The 20165-nt window shown below is 44.7% G+C and overlaps 1 protein-coding gene across 1 annotated transcript in view; it reads right to left on the minus strand.

The window, feature by feature from the left end:
- The window catches only part of LOC126424581 (organic solute transporter alpha-like protein), a 143616-nt gene that overhangs the window by 45421 nt on the left and 78030 nt on the right, over window positions 1-20165 (minus strand). Inside the window, exon 2 of the mRNA XM_050087323.1 lies at window positions 19368-19519. Within this exon, the coding sequence (XP_049943280.1) occupies window positions 19368-19519 (152 nt within the window). The remainder of the gene's footprint in view (window positions 1-19367; window positions 19520-20165) is intronic.

The raw sequence follows: 20165 nt of genomic DNA on the forward strand, positions 1-20165 counted from the left end.
CTACATTTTATATCCTCTCTACTTCGACCATCATCAGTTATTTTGCTCCCCAAATAGCAAAACTCCTTTACTACTTTAAGTGCCTCATTTCCTAATCTAATTCCCTCAGCATCACCCGACTTAATTAGACTACATTCCATTATCCTTGTTTTGCTTTTGTTGATGTTCATCTTATATCCTCCTTTCAAGACACTGTCCATTCCGTTCAACTGCTCTTCCAAATCCTTTGCTGTCTCTGACAGAATTACAATGTCATCGGCGAAGCTCAAAGTTTTCTTTCGTTTCCTTTACTGCTTGATCAATATACAGATTGAATAGCACCTGGGAGAGGCTACAACCATGTGTCACTCCCTTCCCAACCACTGCTTCCCTTTCATGTTCCTCGACTCTTATAACCGCCATCTGGTTTCTGTACAAATCGTAAATAGCCTTTCGCTCCCTGTATATTACCCCTGCCACCTTCAAAATTTGAAACAGAGTATTCCAGTCAACATTATCAAAAGCTTTCTCTAAGTCTACAAATGCTAGAAACGTAGGTTTGCCTTTCCTTAATCTTTCTTCTAAGATAAGTCGTAAGGTCAGTATTGCCTCACGTGTTCCAGTGTTTCTACGGAATCCAAACTGATCTTCCCCGAGGTTGGCTTCTACTAGTTTTTCCATTCGTCTGTAAAGAATTCGTGTTAGTATTTTGCAGCTGTGACTTATTAAGCTGATAGTTCGGTAATTTTCACATCTGTCAACACCTGCTTTCTTTGGGATTGGAATTATTATATTCTTCTTGAAGTCTGAGGGTATTTCGCCTGTTTCATACATCTTCCTCACCACATGGTAGAGTTTTGTCAGGGCTGGCTCTCCCAAGGCCGTCAGTAGTTCCAATGGAATATTGTCTACTCCGGGGGCCTTGTTTCGACTCAGGTCTTTCAGTGCTCTGTCAAACTCTTCACGCAGTATCATATCTCCCATTTCATCTTCATCTACATCCTCTTCCATTTCCATAATATTGTCCTCAAGTACATCGCCCTTGTATAGACCCTCTATATACTCCTTCCACCTTTCTGCTTTCCCTTCTTTGCTTAGAACTGGGTTTCCATCTGAGCTCTTGATATTCATACAAGTGGTTCTCTTATCTCCAAAGGTCTCTCTAATTTTCCTGTAGGCGGTATCTATCTTACCCCCAGTGAGATAGGCCTCTACATCCTTACATTTGTCCTCTAGCCATCCCTGCTTAGCCATTTCGCACTTCCTGTCGATCTCATTTTTGAGACGTTTGTATTCCTTTTTGCCTGTTTCACTTACTGCATTTTTATATTTTCTCCTTTCATCAATTAAATTCAATATTTCTTCTGTTACCCAAGGATTTCTACTAGCCCTCGTCTTTTTACCTACTTGATCCTCTGCTGCCTTCACTACTTCATCCCTCAAAGCTACCCATTCTTCTTCTACTGTATTTATTTCCCCCATTCCTGTCAATTGCTCCCTTATGCTCTCCCTGAATCTCTGTACAACCTCTGGTTCTTTTAGTTTATCCAGGTCCTTCAGTAGTTAGAATCTTTTATTTAGCTGGCAGTAGTGGCGCTCGCTGTATTGCAGTAGTTCGAGTAAGGAAGATTTTTGTGGGGTAAGTGATTCATGAAAGTATAGGTTGATGTTAGTCAGGGCCATTCTTTTGGAGGGATTATTGAAAGTCAGATTGCGTTGAGCTAAAAATATTGTCTGTCAGTTTAGTGTTGATCAGAATAGGTAAAGAGCGAAATGTCTGAGTACGTTCAGTTCTGCTCAGCTGTTTGAAAATCAAATAATGTAAGAGGTTTACCAGCACAGTAATGCATTAATTTTTCTAAGGGACGTTTCAAGTCGTAACGTAACTGAGTAGACAGTCCTCGCTTGCCAACAAGTATGCGTTCTTAGTCACACATCTGATTGTTACAAAGTTTCATCATCTATTGAAAAGCACGTCATTGAGCCACGTGATATCGCGTATCGATGCTCAAAGCTCCACAATTACTTGCGCGCTTATCGACACTTGTCACGTGTGAGATGTGAGAATCACAAGTGCTCCACCTGGCGATATCAAGAATTTGAAGAAAGATGTTTCTCTTCGCGACAGAAAGAACGGGTGCCTTTCCTACACAGAGGAATCGTGCTCTTCAGAGAGTTGACCCAGAATCCCCCACTGAGCATGATAATGTACTGTCTCTCAAGTTTTGTTATTGGCGTGACTCATTAATGGTGTGCCTCCAGGTTTTCTGCCAAGTTATTGTTTCTATTTTATGTACAATACCAGCTGACAAATCCGGCTATGTGCGGGTGTTCGTTTTGCCAGTATTCTATTAGAAACATAGCCTCACACGTACTCCTGTGATAGATTCGGTATGAGATAATCCCGGACGGTTTCTGTACGCTGGAAGCAACAGATTCTCGCAACGAGCTTTTGTAAGCATTTCTCCGCCAACGCCTCTCTATGGACGGCTATTGATTTCGTCTACAGCCGTTTGCACTTCGCGGTTGAAACCTGTCAAAAGCCCTGCCAGATATTAGGGATTTCCTTCAGCTGACTCGGCTGTGTCTTAGTAATAAAGAATAAATATACTAAAACTTCGTGCATAATGCGGCAGTTTCTCAAACATATTTGACGCCATATTAAAATATTCACTTAATATGACGTCAAAACTTTTTTTTTCATATATATGAAAAAGTTTTCCATCACCCCAGTTCCCAGATCTCCTGAAGACAGACGTTGACTGTCGATATTGTATCACAGACACAGTCCGTTTGACTAAACGCGCCCAAAGATGTAAACAACCATCCACGAGCAGCGCCTATTAGACGGAGGGGGTCCGACAACCGATCAGTTCCAGTCATTCCACTAGCGAGGAGGTACACGGCTCATGTTGTCTGTAGTTCAACCATGCCTAGACGGTCAATACCTGTGGTTTCTATCGCGTCCGCATTGTTACTTTGTGCCAGAAAGGGCTCTCAACATGGGAAATGTCCAGGCGTCTCAGAGTGAACCAAAACGATGTTTTCTGGCATGGAGGAGACACAGAGACACAGGAACTGTGGATGACATGCCTCGCTCAGGCCGCCCAAGGGCTACTACTGCAGCGGATGAGCGCTACCTTCAATTTATGGCTCGGAGGAACCCTGACAGCAACGCCACTATGTTGAATAATGCTTTTCGTGCAGATACAGGACGTCATGTTACGACGCAAACTGTGCACAATAGGCTGCATGATTCGCAACTTCACTCCCGACGCCCATGGTCAGGTCCATCTTTGCAGCTACGACACCATGCAGCGCGGTACACATGGGCCCAACAACATGCCAAATGAACCGCTCAGGATTGGCATTGCGTTCTCTTCACCGATGAGTGTCGCATATGCCTTAATCCACACAATCGTCGTGTTTGGAGGCAACCCGGTCAGGCTGAACGCCTTAGACACACTGTCCAGCGAGTGCAGCAAGGTGGAGGTTCCCTGCTGTTACGGGGTGACGTTATGTGGGGCCGACGTACGCCGCTGGTGGTCATGGAAGGCGCTGTAACTGCTGTACGATACGTGAATGCCATTCTCCGACCGACAGTGCAACCGAATCGGCAGCATACTGGAGAGGCATTCGTCTTCAGGGGCGACAATTCGCTCCCCCATAGTGCACATCGTGTGAATGGTTTACTTCAGGATAACGATATCGGTCGACTAGAGTGGCCAGCACGTTCTCCAGATATGAACCCTATCGAATATGCCTGGGATAGATGGGCGAAGTTACTCACCAACCACTCTGAGGGATCTACGCCGAATCGCCGTTTAGGAGTGGGGCAATCTGGACCAAGATTGCCTTGATGAACTTGTGGATGGCATGCCACGACGAATCCAGGCATACATCAATGCAAGAGGACGTGCTACTGGCTATTAGAGGTACCGGTGTGTACAGCAATCTGGACCACCACCTCTGAAGATCTCTTTGTATGGTGGTACAACATCCAATGTGTTATTTTCATGAGCAGTAAAAAGGACAGAAATGATGTTCATGTTGATCTCTGTTCCAATTTTCTGTACAGGTTCTGGAACCCTCGGAACCAAGGCGATGGAAAACCTCATATATATATATATATATATATATATATAGGGTGTTACAAAAAGATACGGCCAAACTTTCAGGAAACATTCCTCACACACAAATAAAGAAAATATGTTGTGTCGACATGTGTCCGGAAACACTTAATTTCCATGTTAGAACTCATTTTATTACTTCTCTTCAAATCATATTAATCATGGAATGGAGACACACAGCAACAGAACGTACCAGCGTGACTTCAGACACTTTGTTACAGGAAATGTTCAAAATGTCCTCCGTTAGCGAGGATACATGCATCCACCCTCCGTTGCATGGAATCTCTGATGCGCTGATGCAGCCCTGGAGAATGGCGTATTATATCACAGCCGTCCACAATACCACCACGAAGAGTCTCTACATTTGGTACCGGGGTTGCGTAGACAAGAGCTTTCAAATGCCCCCATATATGAAAGTCAAGAGGGTTGAGGTCAGGAGAGCGTGGAGGCCATGGAATTGGTCCGCCTCTACCAATCCATCGGTCACCGAATCTGTTGTTGAGAAGCGTTCGGACACTTCGACTGAAATGTGCAGGAGCTCCATCGTGCATGAACCACATGTTGTGTCGTACTTGTAAAGGCACATGTTCTAGCAGCACAGGTAGAGTATCTCGTATCAAATCATGATAACGTGCTCCATTGAGCGTAGGTGGAAGAATATGGGGCCCAATCAAGACATCACCAACAATGCCTGCCCAAACGTTCACAGAAAATCTGTGTTGATGACGTGATTGCACAATTGCGTGCGGATTCCCGTCGACCCACACATGTTGATTGTGAAAATTTACAATTTGATCACGTTGGAATGAAGCCTCATCCGTAAAGAGAACATTTGCACTGAAAGGAGGATTGACACATTGTTGGATGAACCATTCGCAGAAGTGTACCCGTGGAGGCCAATCAGCTGCTGATAGTGCCTGCACACGCTGTACATGGTACGGAAACAACTGGTTCTCCCGTAGCACTCTCCATACAGTGACGTGGTCAACGTTACCTTGTACAGCACCAACTTCTCTGACGCTGACATTAGGGTTATCGTCAACTGCACGAAGAATTGCCTCGTCCGTTCCAGGTGTCCTCGTCGTTCTAGGTCTTCCCCAGTCGCGAGTCATAGGCTGGAATGTTCCGTGCTCCCTAAGACGCCGATCAATTGCTTCGAACGTCTTCCTGTAGGGACACCTTCGTTCTGAAAATCTGTCTCGATACAAACGTACCGCGCCACGGCTATTGCCCCGTGCTAATCCATACATCAAATGGGCATCTGCCAACTCCGCATTTGTAAACATTGCACTGACTGCAAAACCACGTTTGTGATGAACACTAACCTTTTGATGCTACGTACTGATGTGCTTGATGCTAGTACTGTAGAGCAATGAGTCGCATGTCAACACAAGCACCGAAGTCATTATTACCTTCCTTCAATTGGGCCAACTGGTGGTGAATCGAGGAAGTACAGTACATACTGACGAAACTAAAATGAGCTCTAACATGGAAATTAAGCGTTTCCGGACACATGTCCACATAACATCTTTTCTTTATTTGTGTGTGAGGAATGTTTCCTGAAAGTTTGGCCGTACCTTTTTGTAACCACAGCACCGAATTCTGGCTATTTACATATGCCGACCGCAGCGCCATATTCTGGCTGTGCACATATCTGTTTTTGAATACGCGTGCCTATACCTGTTTCTTAGGCGCTTCAGTGTATTTTCCGTTAGGCAGAGATATCACTGAATAGCACCTCTACGTAACACGTACTTAAAAAGTGCACCCCGGTACTTAACTTGTTTGTGGCTATTGTGGACGAGCAGACCTAGTTCAGTTTCACAAGGAGGTTGTTTGCATAATGCAGCACTATTCCTGCACAGCACCTACAGAGAATGTAATTAAAGCATCTAAATTATTTTCGGAATCGGGTGATCTGTAACACTGAACAGTAACTTAGAACTGTCACTCCCATCTATTATTTGAATTAGCGAGCAAGTGTCAGCTGTGTTTGAGAAAATTTTGTCTTTGCGTTCTCATATATCTAAACTTGTGACTATCAGAGACCATTCATTCATTTATCGCATTACATCAGAAGTAGTTCGGGTGATATCGTTGTTTCGAGGAATAAGCTCTTGCGTCATGGAACAAGAAGTTATCCGCACGTGCATAGGGAGGTGACGGCAACGTTTACGGCACAGGCGAGAAGGATGAAGGCAGACGAATCCAAGAAAGTTTTATATAAGAACAGAAACAAGAAAAAGGTCTGCGGCTTCGGTAGTATCAATATGAATTTAATTAAATGATTGTCTAGATAAGGAAAAAAAGGACGAATTAATAATCAGTGGTGGCTCCTGAAAAATGGTTCAAGTTGGATCCTGCTATAGTAATATCTGTATTTAAAAATTGGCCAGCGGGGAGTAGGGATTGCACTCTGTGTGTGCCGTACAAACCTAATTATGTGTACAGACAGTTCATGCAGTACGAGAATCGAGAATCTCAACAATTTTCACCTGTTATCGACATACATACAGGCGAGGTATAGGTCTCGTGGATTCTACGACCATCGAGAATGTTTTAAATTCAAGACTGAAGTCGGACAACAAATGAAAAAGAAATACTTTTTCCTCTGATATAATTACAGACTAACAATTATTTTTCCTTTCTTGTATCATGAAAGCTTGCTTCTTGCAAAATGTAGTGATTTTAGGTCAACGGCAGGTACTCTATAGGTTTTAATGTGCGAGTTTGCATCAGAATATATGACACAAACGGCCGTGTCATTTGACTTCATTGACTTGACGTTTATTATACTGCAAAAGGGTCGTAGATCTTAGTATGCGACATAAATTTCAACATGATACGTCTTCTCGTTCCTGAGAAAAAGGATCCTATAAGGGTTCCGTTTTCACCGATTGATGTACGAAAAACGAAATGGAATAATGTACCGAGGAATGAAACATACAAAATCTGTCGATTGTAAAAATGTGAAGAAACATGTGTAGGTTCGTGTCGACATCAAAGGATTATATTTCATGTGTTTACCTCATGAGCGTATGTTAAGCGTATGTTGGTGTTGGTTATTCATGTAAGTGTGATTGAATTACGTTTTGGCTAAATTATATTTTCTGTATATAAGCATAATTGAAATAGTGAACATCCTGACTAAATCTATACAACCGAAATTCTCTACAGGCGAATTAATGAATAAATTAATAAATAATACAACTGTAGATGCAGATGAAAGCGACAAAAAGGACGTACTGGTAAATTATGTACCATTCTACAGTAAATGTAACGTATGGATTTCCAGTACAGGGCATAGTTCCATTTTTGAATACATAAGTTATGTATATGTGCAATAGTACGTATATCAAACTTGTTGACAGTAACTTTTGAATATGTATTGTAGCTTCAGTTTGGGTAAAGCTATTCTGAATTATTCTGATATCATTACAACTGTACACTATTTCATATAAGATTAGAGTTTATCTAGTTTTATTTAACCACTGCATGCAATGAATGTTATAATCGTAATTATACCTTCCTGTTTTAGAAAACATTTCCGTAATTCTGTCACCAATTCAGACGGAGACTCACCATAATTAGCGCGAATTAGTGAAGTCTAGTTTTGTCTAGCGCTTCATCACGAAATTACTAGACGCTATAACTGCTTTTGTGTTTGACTCTAATGGAAAGGTTGACTTGTGCCATAATGATTTATGAAGATAATGAGTTGTATCATAGCTGATTTAGATTTCAAAGTACACCAGAAGATGGCCTGTTAACGATTGAAACCTGTTGTGTAATGAATTTTGGAGTAATACAGCTGTTCGCAAACATGAGTTTCCCACATTTCCTAAAAGCCTTAAAATAGTGAGGTTTCATTGTATTGTGATAAGACTATTTTTCGGGAATTTTTACGCAAAGAGCTTTCCTTAGAATAAAAAAAGACGTGGCATATGAATTTGGTTCGTTACTAGCTGTATGTGTTACACTGTCGTAACATACGAGTGCCTCCCCATTATATTTTCTGCTACAAGAGCCAACAAGTTAAAACAGTACAACTCGTCCCTGCATGCTAGCAACTGTATTACTAAATTATTAAAATTACTAACACTTCTTGATAAGTTGCTTTTATTTGGTGAGCATCATCAGTTGTGCGTCCGGCCCGATAGCTGAGTGGTCAGCGCGGCGGTGTGTCACGTCAAGGGGCCCGGGTTCGATTCCCGGCTGGGTCGGAGATTTTCTCCGCTCAGGGACTGGGTGTTGTGTTGTCCTCCTTATCATTTCATCATCAGTGGAAGGCAACGGTAACCCACCACTGGAATCACTTACCTAGACGCTCATGCGGAGCACCTCCTTGACGAGGCTTTCCCCATGACAAGACCTGCCGTAAGTGATCAATTGTGGAGTGCACTGCACTAATAATGACGTATGTTTCACATTACATCAACATCTTTATGTTGAGAGAAAGAGTGCTGTCATTATCATGTTGTTATTGTTGTTGTGGTCTTCAGTCCTGATATTGGTTTGATGCAGCTCTCCATGCTACTCTATCCTGTGCAAGCCTCTTCATCTCCCAGTATTCACCTCTTGGTCTTCATCTACGATTTTTACCCTCCACGCTGCTCTCCAGTACTAAATTCGTGATCCCTTGATGCCTCAGAACATGTCCTGCCAACCAATCCCTTCTTCTAGTTAAGTTGTGCCATAAACTCCTCCCCAATTCTGTTCGATACCTCATCATTAGTTATGTGATCTACCCATCTAATCTTCAGTATTCTTCTGTAGCACCACATTTCGAAAGCTTCTATTCTCTTCTTGTCTAAGATATTTATCCTCCATGTTTCACTTCCATACATGGCTACACTCCATACAAATACTTTGAGAAACGACTTCCTGACACTTAAATCAATACTCGATGTTAACAAATTTCTCTTCTTCAGAAACGCTTTCCTTGCCATTGCCAGTCTGCATTTTATATCCTCTCTACTTCGACCATCATCAGTTATTTTGCACCCCAAATAGCAAAACTCCTTTATTACTTTTAGTGTCTCATTTCCTAATCTAATTCCCTCAGCATCACCCGACTTAATTCGACTACATTCCATTATCCTCGTTTTGCTTTTGTAGATGTTCATCTTATATCCTCCTTTCAAGACACTGTCCATTCCGTTCAACTGCTCTTCCAAATCCTTTGCTGTCTCTGACAGAATTACAATGTCATCGGCGAAGCTCAAAGTTTTCTTTCGTTTCCTTTACTGCTTGATCAATATACAGATTGAATAGCACCTGGGAGAGGCTACAACCATGTGTCACTCCCTTCCCAACCACTGCTTCCCTTTCATGTTCCTCGACTCTTATAACCGCCATCTGGTTTCTGTACAAATCGTAAATAGCCTTTCGCTCCCTGTATATTACCCCTGCCACCTTCAAAATTTGAAACAGAGTATTCCAGTCAACATTATCAAAAGCTTTCTCTAAGTCTACAAATGCTAGAAACGTAGGTTTGCCTTTCCTTAATCTTTCTTCTAAGATAAGTCGTAGGGTCAGTATTGCCTCACGTGTTCCAACATTTCTACGGAATCCAAAGTGATCTTCCCCGAGGTCGGCTTCCACCAGTTCTTCCATTCGTCTGTAAAGAATTTTGCAGCTGTGACTTATTAAACTGACAGTTCGGTAATTTTCACATCTGTCAGCACCTGCTTTCTTTGGGATTGGAATTATTATATTCTTCTTGAAGTCTGAGGGTATTTCACCTGTCTCATACAGCTTGCTCACAAGGTGGGAGAGTTTAGTCATGACTGGCTCTCCCAAGGCTGTCAGTAGTTCTAATGGAATGTTGTCTACTCCCGGGGCTTTGTTTCGACTGTCGTTTACATAGTAAGTTATATATGCTCTTCTCCACGACACAGTTTATTTCGAAAGTTTGTCTGGTTGATCTGGGGAAGGGGACGAAACAGCGAGGTCATATCGGTCCATTGGGATTAGGGAAGGAACCATCCCAGCATTTGCCTGAAGCGATTTAGAGAAATCACGAAGAACCTAAATCAGGATAGCTTTGATTTGGACCGTCGTCCTCCCGAATGCGAGTCCCAGTGTGCTGACCGCTGCATCACCGAGTTCGGTCACATTACACGCAGAAGGCTTGTCAGCCACGGAAGTCGCTCAACGTGTGCACTGGAGTGTTAATGATGCGGTGCCGATGTGAAATAGGTTAAAATTGACGGGTGGTGTTGAGGAGTTACACCGCACAGGCTATCCACGCCCGACAGGTACCCTTTTGAGTCAAAGAAACCGGCGTCTGAATGCTCCAGATCTAAATTCGGCGTTAGATTCTACACAGAGTACGCGAAAGAACTTGCCCCCGTTGTAACAGCCGTGTACCGCAAGTCTCTAGACGAACGGAAGGATCCAAATGATTGGAAAAGAGCACAGGTAGTCCCAGTCTTCAAGAAGGGTCGTCGAGAAGATGCGCAAAACTATAGACCTATATCTCTGCCGTCGATCTGTTGTAGAATTTTAGAACATGTTTTTTGCACGAGTATCATGTCGTTTCTGGAAACCCAGAATCTACTCTGTAGGAATCAACATGGATTCCGGAAACAGCGATCGTGTGAGACCCAACTCGCCTTATTTGTCGATGAGACCCAGAAAATATTAGATACAGGCTCCCAGGTAGATGCTATTTTCCTTGACTTCCGGAAGGCGTTCGATACAGTTCCGCACTGTCGCCTGATAAACAAAGTAAGAGCCTACGGAATATCAGACCAGCTGTGTGGCTGGATTGAAGAGTTTTTAGCAAACAGAACACAACAATTTGTTATCAATGGAGAGACGTCTACAGACGTTAAAGTAACCTCTGGCATGCCACAGGGAAGTGTTATGGGACCATTGCTTTTCACAATATATATAAATGACCTACTAAATAGCGTCGGAAGTTCCATGCGGCTTTTCGCGGATGATGCTGTAGTATACAGAGAAGTTGCAGCATTAGAAAATTGCGGCGAAAGGCAGGAAGATCTTCAGCGGATAGGCACTTGGTGCAGGGAGTGGCAACTGACCCTTAACATAGAAAAATGTAATGTATTACTAATACATAGAAAGAAGGATCCTTTATTGTATGATTATATGATAGCGGAACAAACACTGGTAGCAGTAACTTATGTAAAATATCTGGGAATATGCGTGCGGAACGATTTGAAGTGGAATGATCATATAAAATTAATTGTTGGTAAAGCGGGTGCCAGGTTGAGATTCATTGGGAGAGTTCTTAGAAAATGTAGTCCATCAACAAAGGAGGTGGCTTACAAAACACTCGTTCGACCTTTACTTGAGTATTGCTCATCAGTGTGGGATCCGTAACAGGTCGGGTTGACAGAGGAGATAGAGAAGATCCAAAGAAGAGCGGCGCGTTTCGTCACAGGGTTATTTGGTAAGCGTGATAGCGTTACGGAGATGTTTAGCAAACTCAAGTGGCAGACTCTGCAAGAGAGGCGCTCTGCATCGCGGTGTAGCTTGCTGTCCAGGTTTCGAGAGGGTGCGTTTCTGGATGAGGTATCTAATATCTTGCTTCCCCCTACTTATACCTCCCGAGGAGATCACGAATATAAAATTAGAGAGATACGAGCGCCCACAGAGGCTTCCGGCAGTCGTTCTTCCCGCGAACCATACGTGACTGGAACAGGAAAGGGAGGTAATGACAGTGGCACGTAAAGTGCCCTCCGCCACACACCGTTGGGTGGCTTGCGGAGTATAAATGTAGATGTAGATGTGTCGCACCGAATTGTTAGGAGACGACTGCATGATGCGAATCTCCATTTCCGACGACCATGGCGAGCACCCCGTCGTATATCACAAAACCATTAGAGATGGTCAAGAAATCATCCAGAATTGACGCCCCAGGGTTGGCATCGGTTGTTGTTTATGGACGAAAATCGGATCTGTTTGTACCCTGATAACCTCGGGCAACGTGTTTGGAGACAACTCGTAATACTGTACGCCTCAAACACTGTGTTCTACATGGGCGACAAGAAACAAGATGGTGGTGGAGTAATGACCTGGCGTGCGTTACATGGGGGCATCGTATACCGCTCGTGGTTGTTGAGAGAAATCGTACTGGTCTATGATACAGGTACACGGTTCTGTAACCAACAGTGGGATTACGTCGCCAACACTTCGTTGGAAATTTCATTTTGATGGATGGTAACTAGCGTGCTCATTGTGCAGTTCTGTTGAAGAACTTCATCTGCTGAAATTTTGAATTTAGCATTTGAGATCGTACCCCCGTTTGAGTCTCGTACAGATTCCCGTACGAAGGACATAGTGATAGACATCCCTGTGGATGTGAACCAGCTGAATGGGTTGAAAATGAATAAATTGCCAGGTCCTGATGGAATTCCAATTCAGTTTTACAGATAATACTCTACTGCATTGGCTCATTACTTAGCTTCCATTTATCGTGAATCTCTTGCCCAACGTGAAGTCACGAGTGACTGGAAAAAAGCGCAGGTGACGCTTGTATATAAGAAGGGTAGAAGGACGGATCCTCAAAATTACAGACCAATATTCTTAACATCGGTTTGTTGCCGGATTCTAGAACATATTCTGAGTCAAATATAATAAATTTCCTTGAGGCAGAGAAGTTGCTGTCCATGCATCAGCACGGCTTTAGAAAGCACCGCTCCTGCGAAACGCAACTCGCCCTTTTTTCACATGATATCTTGCGAACCATGGATGAAGGGTATCAGACGGATGCCATATTCCTTGACTACCGGAACGCGTTTGACTCGGTGCCCCACTGCAGACTCCTAACTAAGGTACGAGCATATGGGATTGGTTCCCAAGTATGTGGGTGGCTCGAAGACTTCTTAACTAATAGAACCCAGTGCGTTTTCCTCGATGGTGAGTGTTTATCGGAGGTGAGGGTATCATCTGGAGTGCCCCAGAGAAGTGTGGTAGGTCCGCTGTTGTTTTCTATCTACATAAATCATCTTTTGGATAAGGTGGATAGCAATGTGCGACTGTTTGCTGATGATGCTGTGGTGTACGGAAATGTGTCGTCGTTGAGTGACTGTAGGAGGATACAAGATGACTTGGACAGGATTTGTGATTGGTGTAAAGAATGGCAGCTAACTGGAAACATAGATAAATGTAAATTAATGCAGATGAATAGGAAAAAGAATCCTGTGATGTTTGAATACATTAGTAGTGTAGCGCTTGACACAGTCACGTCGATTAAGTATTTGGGCGTAACATTGCAGAGCGATATGAAGTGGGACAAGTAATGGCAGTTGTGGGGAAGGCGGATAGTCGTCTTCGGTTCATTGGTAGAACTTTGGGAAGATGTGGCTCATCTGTAAAGGAGACCGCTTATTAAACACTAATACGACCTATTGTTGAGTACTGCTCGAGCGTTTGGGATCCCTATCAGGTCGGATTGAGGGAGGACATAGAAGCAATTCAGAGGCGAGCTGCTAGATTTGTTACTGGTAGGTTTGATCATCACGCGAGTGTTTCGAAAATGCTTCAGGAACTCCGGTGGGAGTCTCTAGAGGAAAGGAGGCGTTCTTTCCGTGAATCACTGCTGAGGAAACTTAGAGAACTAGCATTGGAGGCAGACTGTAGTACAATTTTACTGCCGCCAACTTACCATTTCGCGGAAAGACCACAAAGATAAGATATGAGAGATTAGGGCTCGTACAGAGGCATATAGGCAGTCATTTTTCCCTCGTTGTGTTTGGGAGTGGAACAGGGAGAGAAGATGCTAGTTGTGGTACAAGATACCCTCCGCCACGCACCGTATGGTGGATTGCGGAGTATGCATGTAGATTTAGATGTAGATCTGAATTCATGAAACATCGCTGCAATACTCGCGTGCTTATCGAACCTACCGTAACAAACTTGACGTGCCGCCAACTTATCATTTCGCGGAAAGACCACAAAGATAAAATAAGAGAGATTAGGGCTCGTACAGAGGCATATAGGCAGTCATTTTTCCCTCGTTGTGTTTGGGAGTGGAACAGGGAGAGAAGATGCTAGTTGTGGTACAAGATACCCTCCGCCACGCACCGTATGGTGGATTGCGGAGTATGCATGTAGATTTAGATGTAGATCTGAATTCACGAAACATCGCTGCAATACTCGCGTGCTTATCGAACCTACCGGTAACAAACTTGACGTGCTTCGATGTCTTCTTTAATTCGATCTAATGGGGATCCCAAGCACTCAAGCGAAACTCAAGAATGAGTCTCATTAGGGTTCTATGGGTACTCTCCACGACAGATGAAATTCACTTTCCTAAAATTCTCCCAATAAACCGAAGTTAACCATTCACTTCTCTACTACCGTCGTTACATGCTCGTTCCATTTCAGATCGCTCTGCAACTTCACGCTTTGACACATTGATCAACGTAAACATTATGACCAGCGCCCACCGCCACGTTGGATGCCGCCTGGTGGCGTTTGGGTCACGTGACACGGTAACAAAAGTACGAGTGTAAATCAATCATTATCCGCAAGTTAGTCACATTTTTGTTTATTTAGGTAGTACTATTATTTTACGTTGATGACGCATGCTTTGTTTATTTCTTGTTATATCTTTGCAGCCGGCCGGAGTGGCCGAGCGGTTCTAGGCGCTTCAGTCTGGAACCGCGCGGTCGCTACGGTCGCGGGTTCGAACCCTGCCTCGGTCATGGATGTGTGTGATGTCCTTAGGTTAGTTATGTTGAAGTAGTTCTAAGTTCTAGGGGACTGATGACCTCAGCTGTTAAGTTCCATAGTGCTCAGAGCCACTTGAACCATATCTTTGCAATTTTCAAGCTGCTAGGTTACTTTCGTTATCGCTGTCGTGCTGTTAATCATGGCCGCTCCGCTGTCTATTTGTGCCAAAGAAGAGCCACGTTCAGTGATCCGTTTTTCGTGGCCGGAAGGCGTATCAGGGGCCGAAATTCGTAGAAGATTTTCGGTACAGTACGGGAACAGTGTTTTGCCACAACGGAGTGTCTACAAATGGATGGAAAAATTCCGAAATGGTCGCACAAGTGTTACGCACGATGGAGGAGCCGGACGACCGTTTACTGCCACAAATGAAGAAAGCATTGACTGTTCACATGAAATGATTCTCTTAGACAGGCGATTAACTATTGACGAAGTGGCACATCGTCCGCAAATTAGTCACGGTTCTGCCTACGAAATCATCCACAACAGACTTGGGTTTCATAAAGTTTGTGCAAGATGGGTCCCCCCCCCCCCCAAAAAAAAACCTCACACAGTTGCTTAACAAACGCGCTTGAACATCTGCAAAAAACATTTGGATCGCTATGGTCACGAATGGGACAACTTCTTAGACAGGATCATTACTGGTGACGAAACATGGACCCATCAGTGCGAGCCGGAGAGTAAACGGCAGAGTATAGAAAGGAAACATCCAAATTGGCGGTGCAAGAAAAAGTTCAATACCCAACCGTCCGCAGGAAGACTTATGCTTATGGTTTTTTGGGACGCGCAACGTCCAGTACTGGAACATTATGGGGAAAGGGGCACAACAATAAATAGTGTACGTTACAGTGAGAAGCTTACTGGCAGACTAAAGCCTGCAATTCGAAGCAAAGCGAAGGTTTGCTGTCAAAAGGTGTTGTGTTGTTGTTGCACGACAATGCCCGTCCGCATACTGCTGCCCACACTGCTGAAACGCCCCAGAAACTCAAATTTGAACTACTGGAGCATCCTCCATGCATCTTCTGACTATCACTTGTTCGGTCCACTCAAACAGGCATTAAGGGACCGTCGATTTGCCTCGGACGAAGCAGTGAAAGAAGCGGTGCATTCCTGGCTCGCAGCTCAACCGAGAACCTTCTTTCATGGGGGCATCAGGAAGCTTGTACAGCGATGGAACAAGTGCGTTGAAACGCAAGGAGACTGTATCGAAAAATGATATTCTTGTAAGTTTCCTATTTAATTACAATAGAATTTCATAACTACTTTGCGGATAGTAATTGACTTACCCTCACGTGTAAGCTGAGCAGACATGCACAGGGATCACCCTATCGAAGATGTGAGCTGCAAATCGCTAAATCCATTGAGATAAGCGATTTTGACACAGGGCAGATTATCATTATGAGGAGCTAGTAAGTTGAAAACGGCCAAGCTGATCCAATGTTTATCTGCTAGTGTCTTGAGCATCTACGGAAAGAGGTAAACGGCTAAGCTGATCCAATGTTTATCTGCTAGTGTCTTGAGCATCTACGGAAAGAGGTAGGAGGACAGTGAAACTACCACCACGTGTTAACTGGTTGATCGTCCACGACTCTTCACAGAACTTGGGGTTCGGGGCTTGTTTGCTCAGTAAACTAGGATAGTTGGTGATCTGTGGCATCTGTAACGCTGGTGCACACACAACTGTTCCAGAGCTCAATGTCCAATTCGATTCTACACAGAGTACGCGAAAGAACTTGCCCCCCTTCTAACAGCCGAGTACCGCAAGCCACTAGAGGAACGGAAGGTTCCAAATGATTGGAAAAGAGCACAGGTAGTCCCAGTCTTCAAGAAGGGTCGTCGAGCAGATGCGCAAAACTATAGACCTATATCTCTGACGTCGATCTGTTGTAGAATTTTGGAACATGTTTTTAACTCGCGGATCATGTCTTTTTGGAAACCCAGAATCTGCTCTGTAGGAGTCAACATGGATTCTGGAATCAGCGATCGTGTGAGACCCAACTCGCCTTATTTGTCCATGAGACCCAGAAAATATTAGATACAGGCTCCCAGGTAGATGCTATTTCCCTTGACTTCCGGAAGGCGTTCGATACAGTTCCGCACTGTCGCCTGATAAACAGATTAAGAGCCTACGGAATATCAGACCAGCTGTGTGGCTGGATTGAAGAGTTTTTGGCAAACAGAACACAGCATGTTGTTCTCAATGGAGAGACGTCTACAGACGTTAAAGTAACCTCTGGCGTGCCACACGGGAGTGTTATGGGACCATTTCTTTTCACAATATATACATATATATATATATATATATATATATATATATATATATATATATATATATATATGACCTAGTAGATAGTGTCGGAAGTTCCATGCGGCTTTTCGCAGATGATGCTGTAGTATACAGGGAAGTTGCAGCATTAGAAAATTGTAGCGAAACGCAGGAAGATCTGCAGCGGATAGGCCCTTGGTGCAGGGAGTGGCTACTGACCCTTAACATAGACAAATGTAATGTATTGCGATTACATAGAAAGAAGGATCCTTTATTGTATGATTATATGATAGCGGAACAAACACTGGTAGCAGTAACTTATGTAAAATATCTGGGAGTACACGTGCGGAACGATCTGAAGTGGAATGATCATATAAAATTAATTATTGGTAAGGCGGGTACCAGGTTGAGAATCATTGGGAGAGTCCTTAGAAAATGTAGTCCATCAACAAAGGAGGTGGCTTACAAAACACTCGTTCGACCTGTACTTGAGTATTGCTCATCAGTGTGGGTTCCGTACAAGATCGGGTTGACGGAGGAGATAGGGAAGATCCAAAGAAGAGCGGCTCGTTTCGTCACAGGGTTATTCGGTAACCGTGAAAGCGTTACGGAGATGTTTAGCAAACTCAAGTGGCAGACTCTGCAAGAGAGGCGCTCTGCATCGCGGTGTAGCTTGCTGTCCAGGTTTCGACAGGGTGCGTTTCTGGATGAGGTATCGAGTATATTGCTTCCCCCTACTTATTCCTCCCGAGGAGATCACGAATGTAAAATTAGAGAGATTTGAGCGCTCACTGAGGCTTTCCGACAGTCTTTCTTCCCGCGAACCATACGCGACTGGAACAGAAAAGGGAGGTAAAGTGCCCTCCGCCACACACCGTTGGGTGGCTTGTGGAATATAAATGTAGATGTATATGTAGATGAACTCAGATGTTTGATAGTGTACGTTGCTGAACCAACAAAATCGTCAATTACCATCGCAGTGGGCACGGGACCATCGGTATTCGACCGTCGACCAATGGGAACTTGTCGGCTCTGCGTACTAATCACATTTTTCCTACGGCAGGTCGATGATCGTCTCCACAAACCCCGTCATCGAGGTGAACGGCGGCTCGAAACGTTCAGCGTGCCAAGAACGCAGAGTGGTGGGAGCAGTACATTATGCTGCTCTTGCATGGCACCTGTGGTAGTGAACGAAGACACGCTGACACCTGCGCACCAGCTTTATCCCTTCCAAAGTATCTCGGAACCAGAACCGTGCTCAGATGGGTTGAGGAGCATTTCAGTGATCTCACGTTGATATCTCGGCAACCGAATTCACCTGATGTCAATCCTAAGGAAGCCCTCTGGATGACCAAGCGAGGTGGCGCAGTGGCTACCACACTGGACTCGCATTCGGGAGGACGATGGTTCAATCCCACGTCCGCCCATCTCGATTTAGGTTTTCCGTGATTTCCCTGAATCGCTCCAGGCAAGCGCTGGGATGGTTCCTTTGAAAGGGCACGGCCGATTCCCTTCCCCGTCCTTCCCTAATCCGATGAGACCGATGACCTCGCTGTTTGGTCTCTTCCCCCAAACAACCCAACCCGACCCGACCCGTCTGGGTGACTATCGGGCGCCATCGCCGCGTACGCAAATCAGCGGCCGGCTCGTATTTACCTGAATTACATGACCTGTGCGTAGATATGTAATGCCACATACCTCCGCCGGCCGGTGTGGCCGTGCTGTTCTAGCCGCTTCAGTCTGGAACCGCGTGACCGCTACGGTCGCAGGTTCGAATCCTGCCTCGGGCATGGATGTGTGTGATGTCCTTAGGTTAGTTAGGTTTAAGTAGCTCTAAGTTCTAGGCGACTGATGACCATAGATGTTGTCCCATAGTGCTCAGAGCCATTTGAACCAAGCCACATACCTCCACAAACCCTTCCCATAAACTTTAGGATCCCTGATACGCGTAATAAGTGAGTATCTCGTTCCAGAGTCGGACAAACAAGCTACTAGGGAGATGGTCATAATGTTTTGGCTCACCAGTGTATTTAACAGAAGTGGCTGTGTCGAGCAGCACGTAACTGGTTCTGTATTCGAGCACTACGGGACAGTTTTTCTTAATCATCCGCATTAACTAACTAAAATTTTTCTACGTATAGAGCAAGCTGCGATTCACCGCAACAACTAGAAATTTTGTACCATGTAAGCGCGTGCAGTTTCATTTCGTTTCCCCCTTTTTTTTAACCAGGCAGTGGGAACGGAGACAGAGTAAGTAGGTGACCAAAGCAAATTTGCAGCGTACTCACCGGGTATAAGGAGATGACGAAGGCAGTGTACCCCCTGAGGACACGCGGGACGTGTCGCCTCACGTAGTGCATCGTGTTGCCGTAGATGGCGTACACCGCAGTCACGGCCAGCGTGCAGATCACGATGGCGGATATGATGGCCGCGTGGGGCTCTGTGAACAGAGGAAACGCGGTCCGTGGCCGATATGTGGGCAAACAGCTAGTGGGTCGGTGGTAAGGCACCGACTACTGAAAACACATCATCGACAGCTACGCTAATGTGACATTCCAGACGGATCTGCTGCAAATACACGTCTCGATTTTGGCACCAGATCGAATTGTGCAAGTCCCACGATATTTCATCGATGCAACTGCTCGATATCTTTACTCCCTTCTCCATAACGACCGTCCTCTTCGCGACAGCCTCACTAAAGCCAATTACTTCTCACCTTTCCAAGGTCTTCTCCGTTCCTCGTGACCCCCACTTTGATTATTCTCTTTTCTCCACTGTCATGGAACGCGCCGTTACCTCGGCCGCTCCACTTGAACCTAGTCTCCAGTACTTGGAGCAGTTGCCCCCTCTGACTCCAGTCACAGCACACGACATTCATCCTCCAGTCCAAACATAACACGGCCCTGGTCATCACTGTGTCATTGTCACCTACCGCCACCTTAGAGAAAGCCCCTTCTCCTTACTGACTGTCTCTATAACATAATCCTCTCTAAGGGCTTCTACCCCGACCTGTGGAAGACTTCCCGCATCCTCTTATTCCTCAAACCCAACAAACCTCCTTCCGTCGCCCCTATCGTCCCATCTGC

This window comes from Schistocerca serialis, chromosome 10 (genome assembly GCF_023864345.2).
Source record: "Schistocerca serialis cubense isolate TAMUIC-IGC-003099 chromosome 10, iqSchSeri2.2, whole genome shotgun sequence".
Classification (NCBI taxonomy): domain Eukaryota; kingdom Metazoa; phylum Arthropoda; class Insecta; order Orthoptera; family Acrididae; genus Schistocerca; species Schistocerca serialis.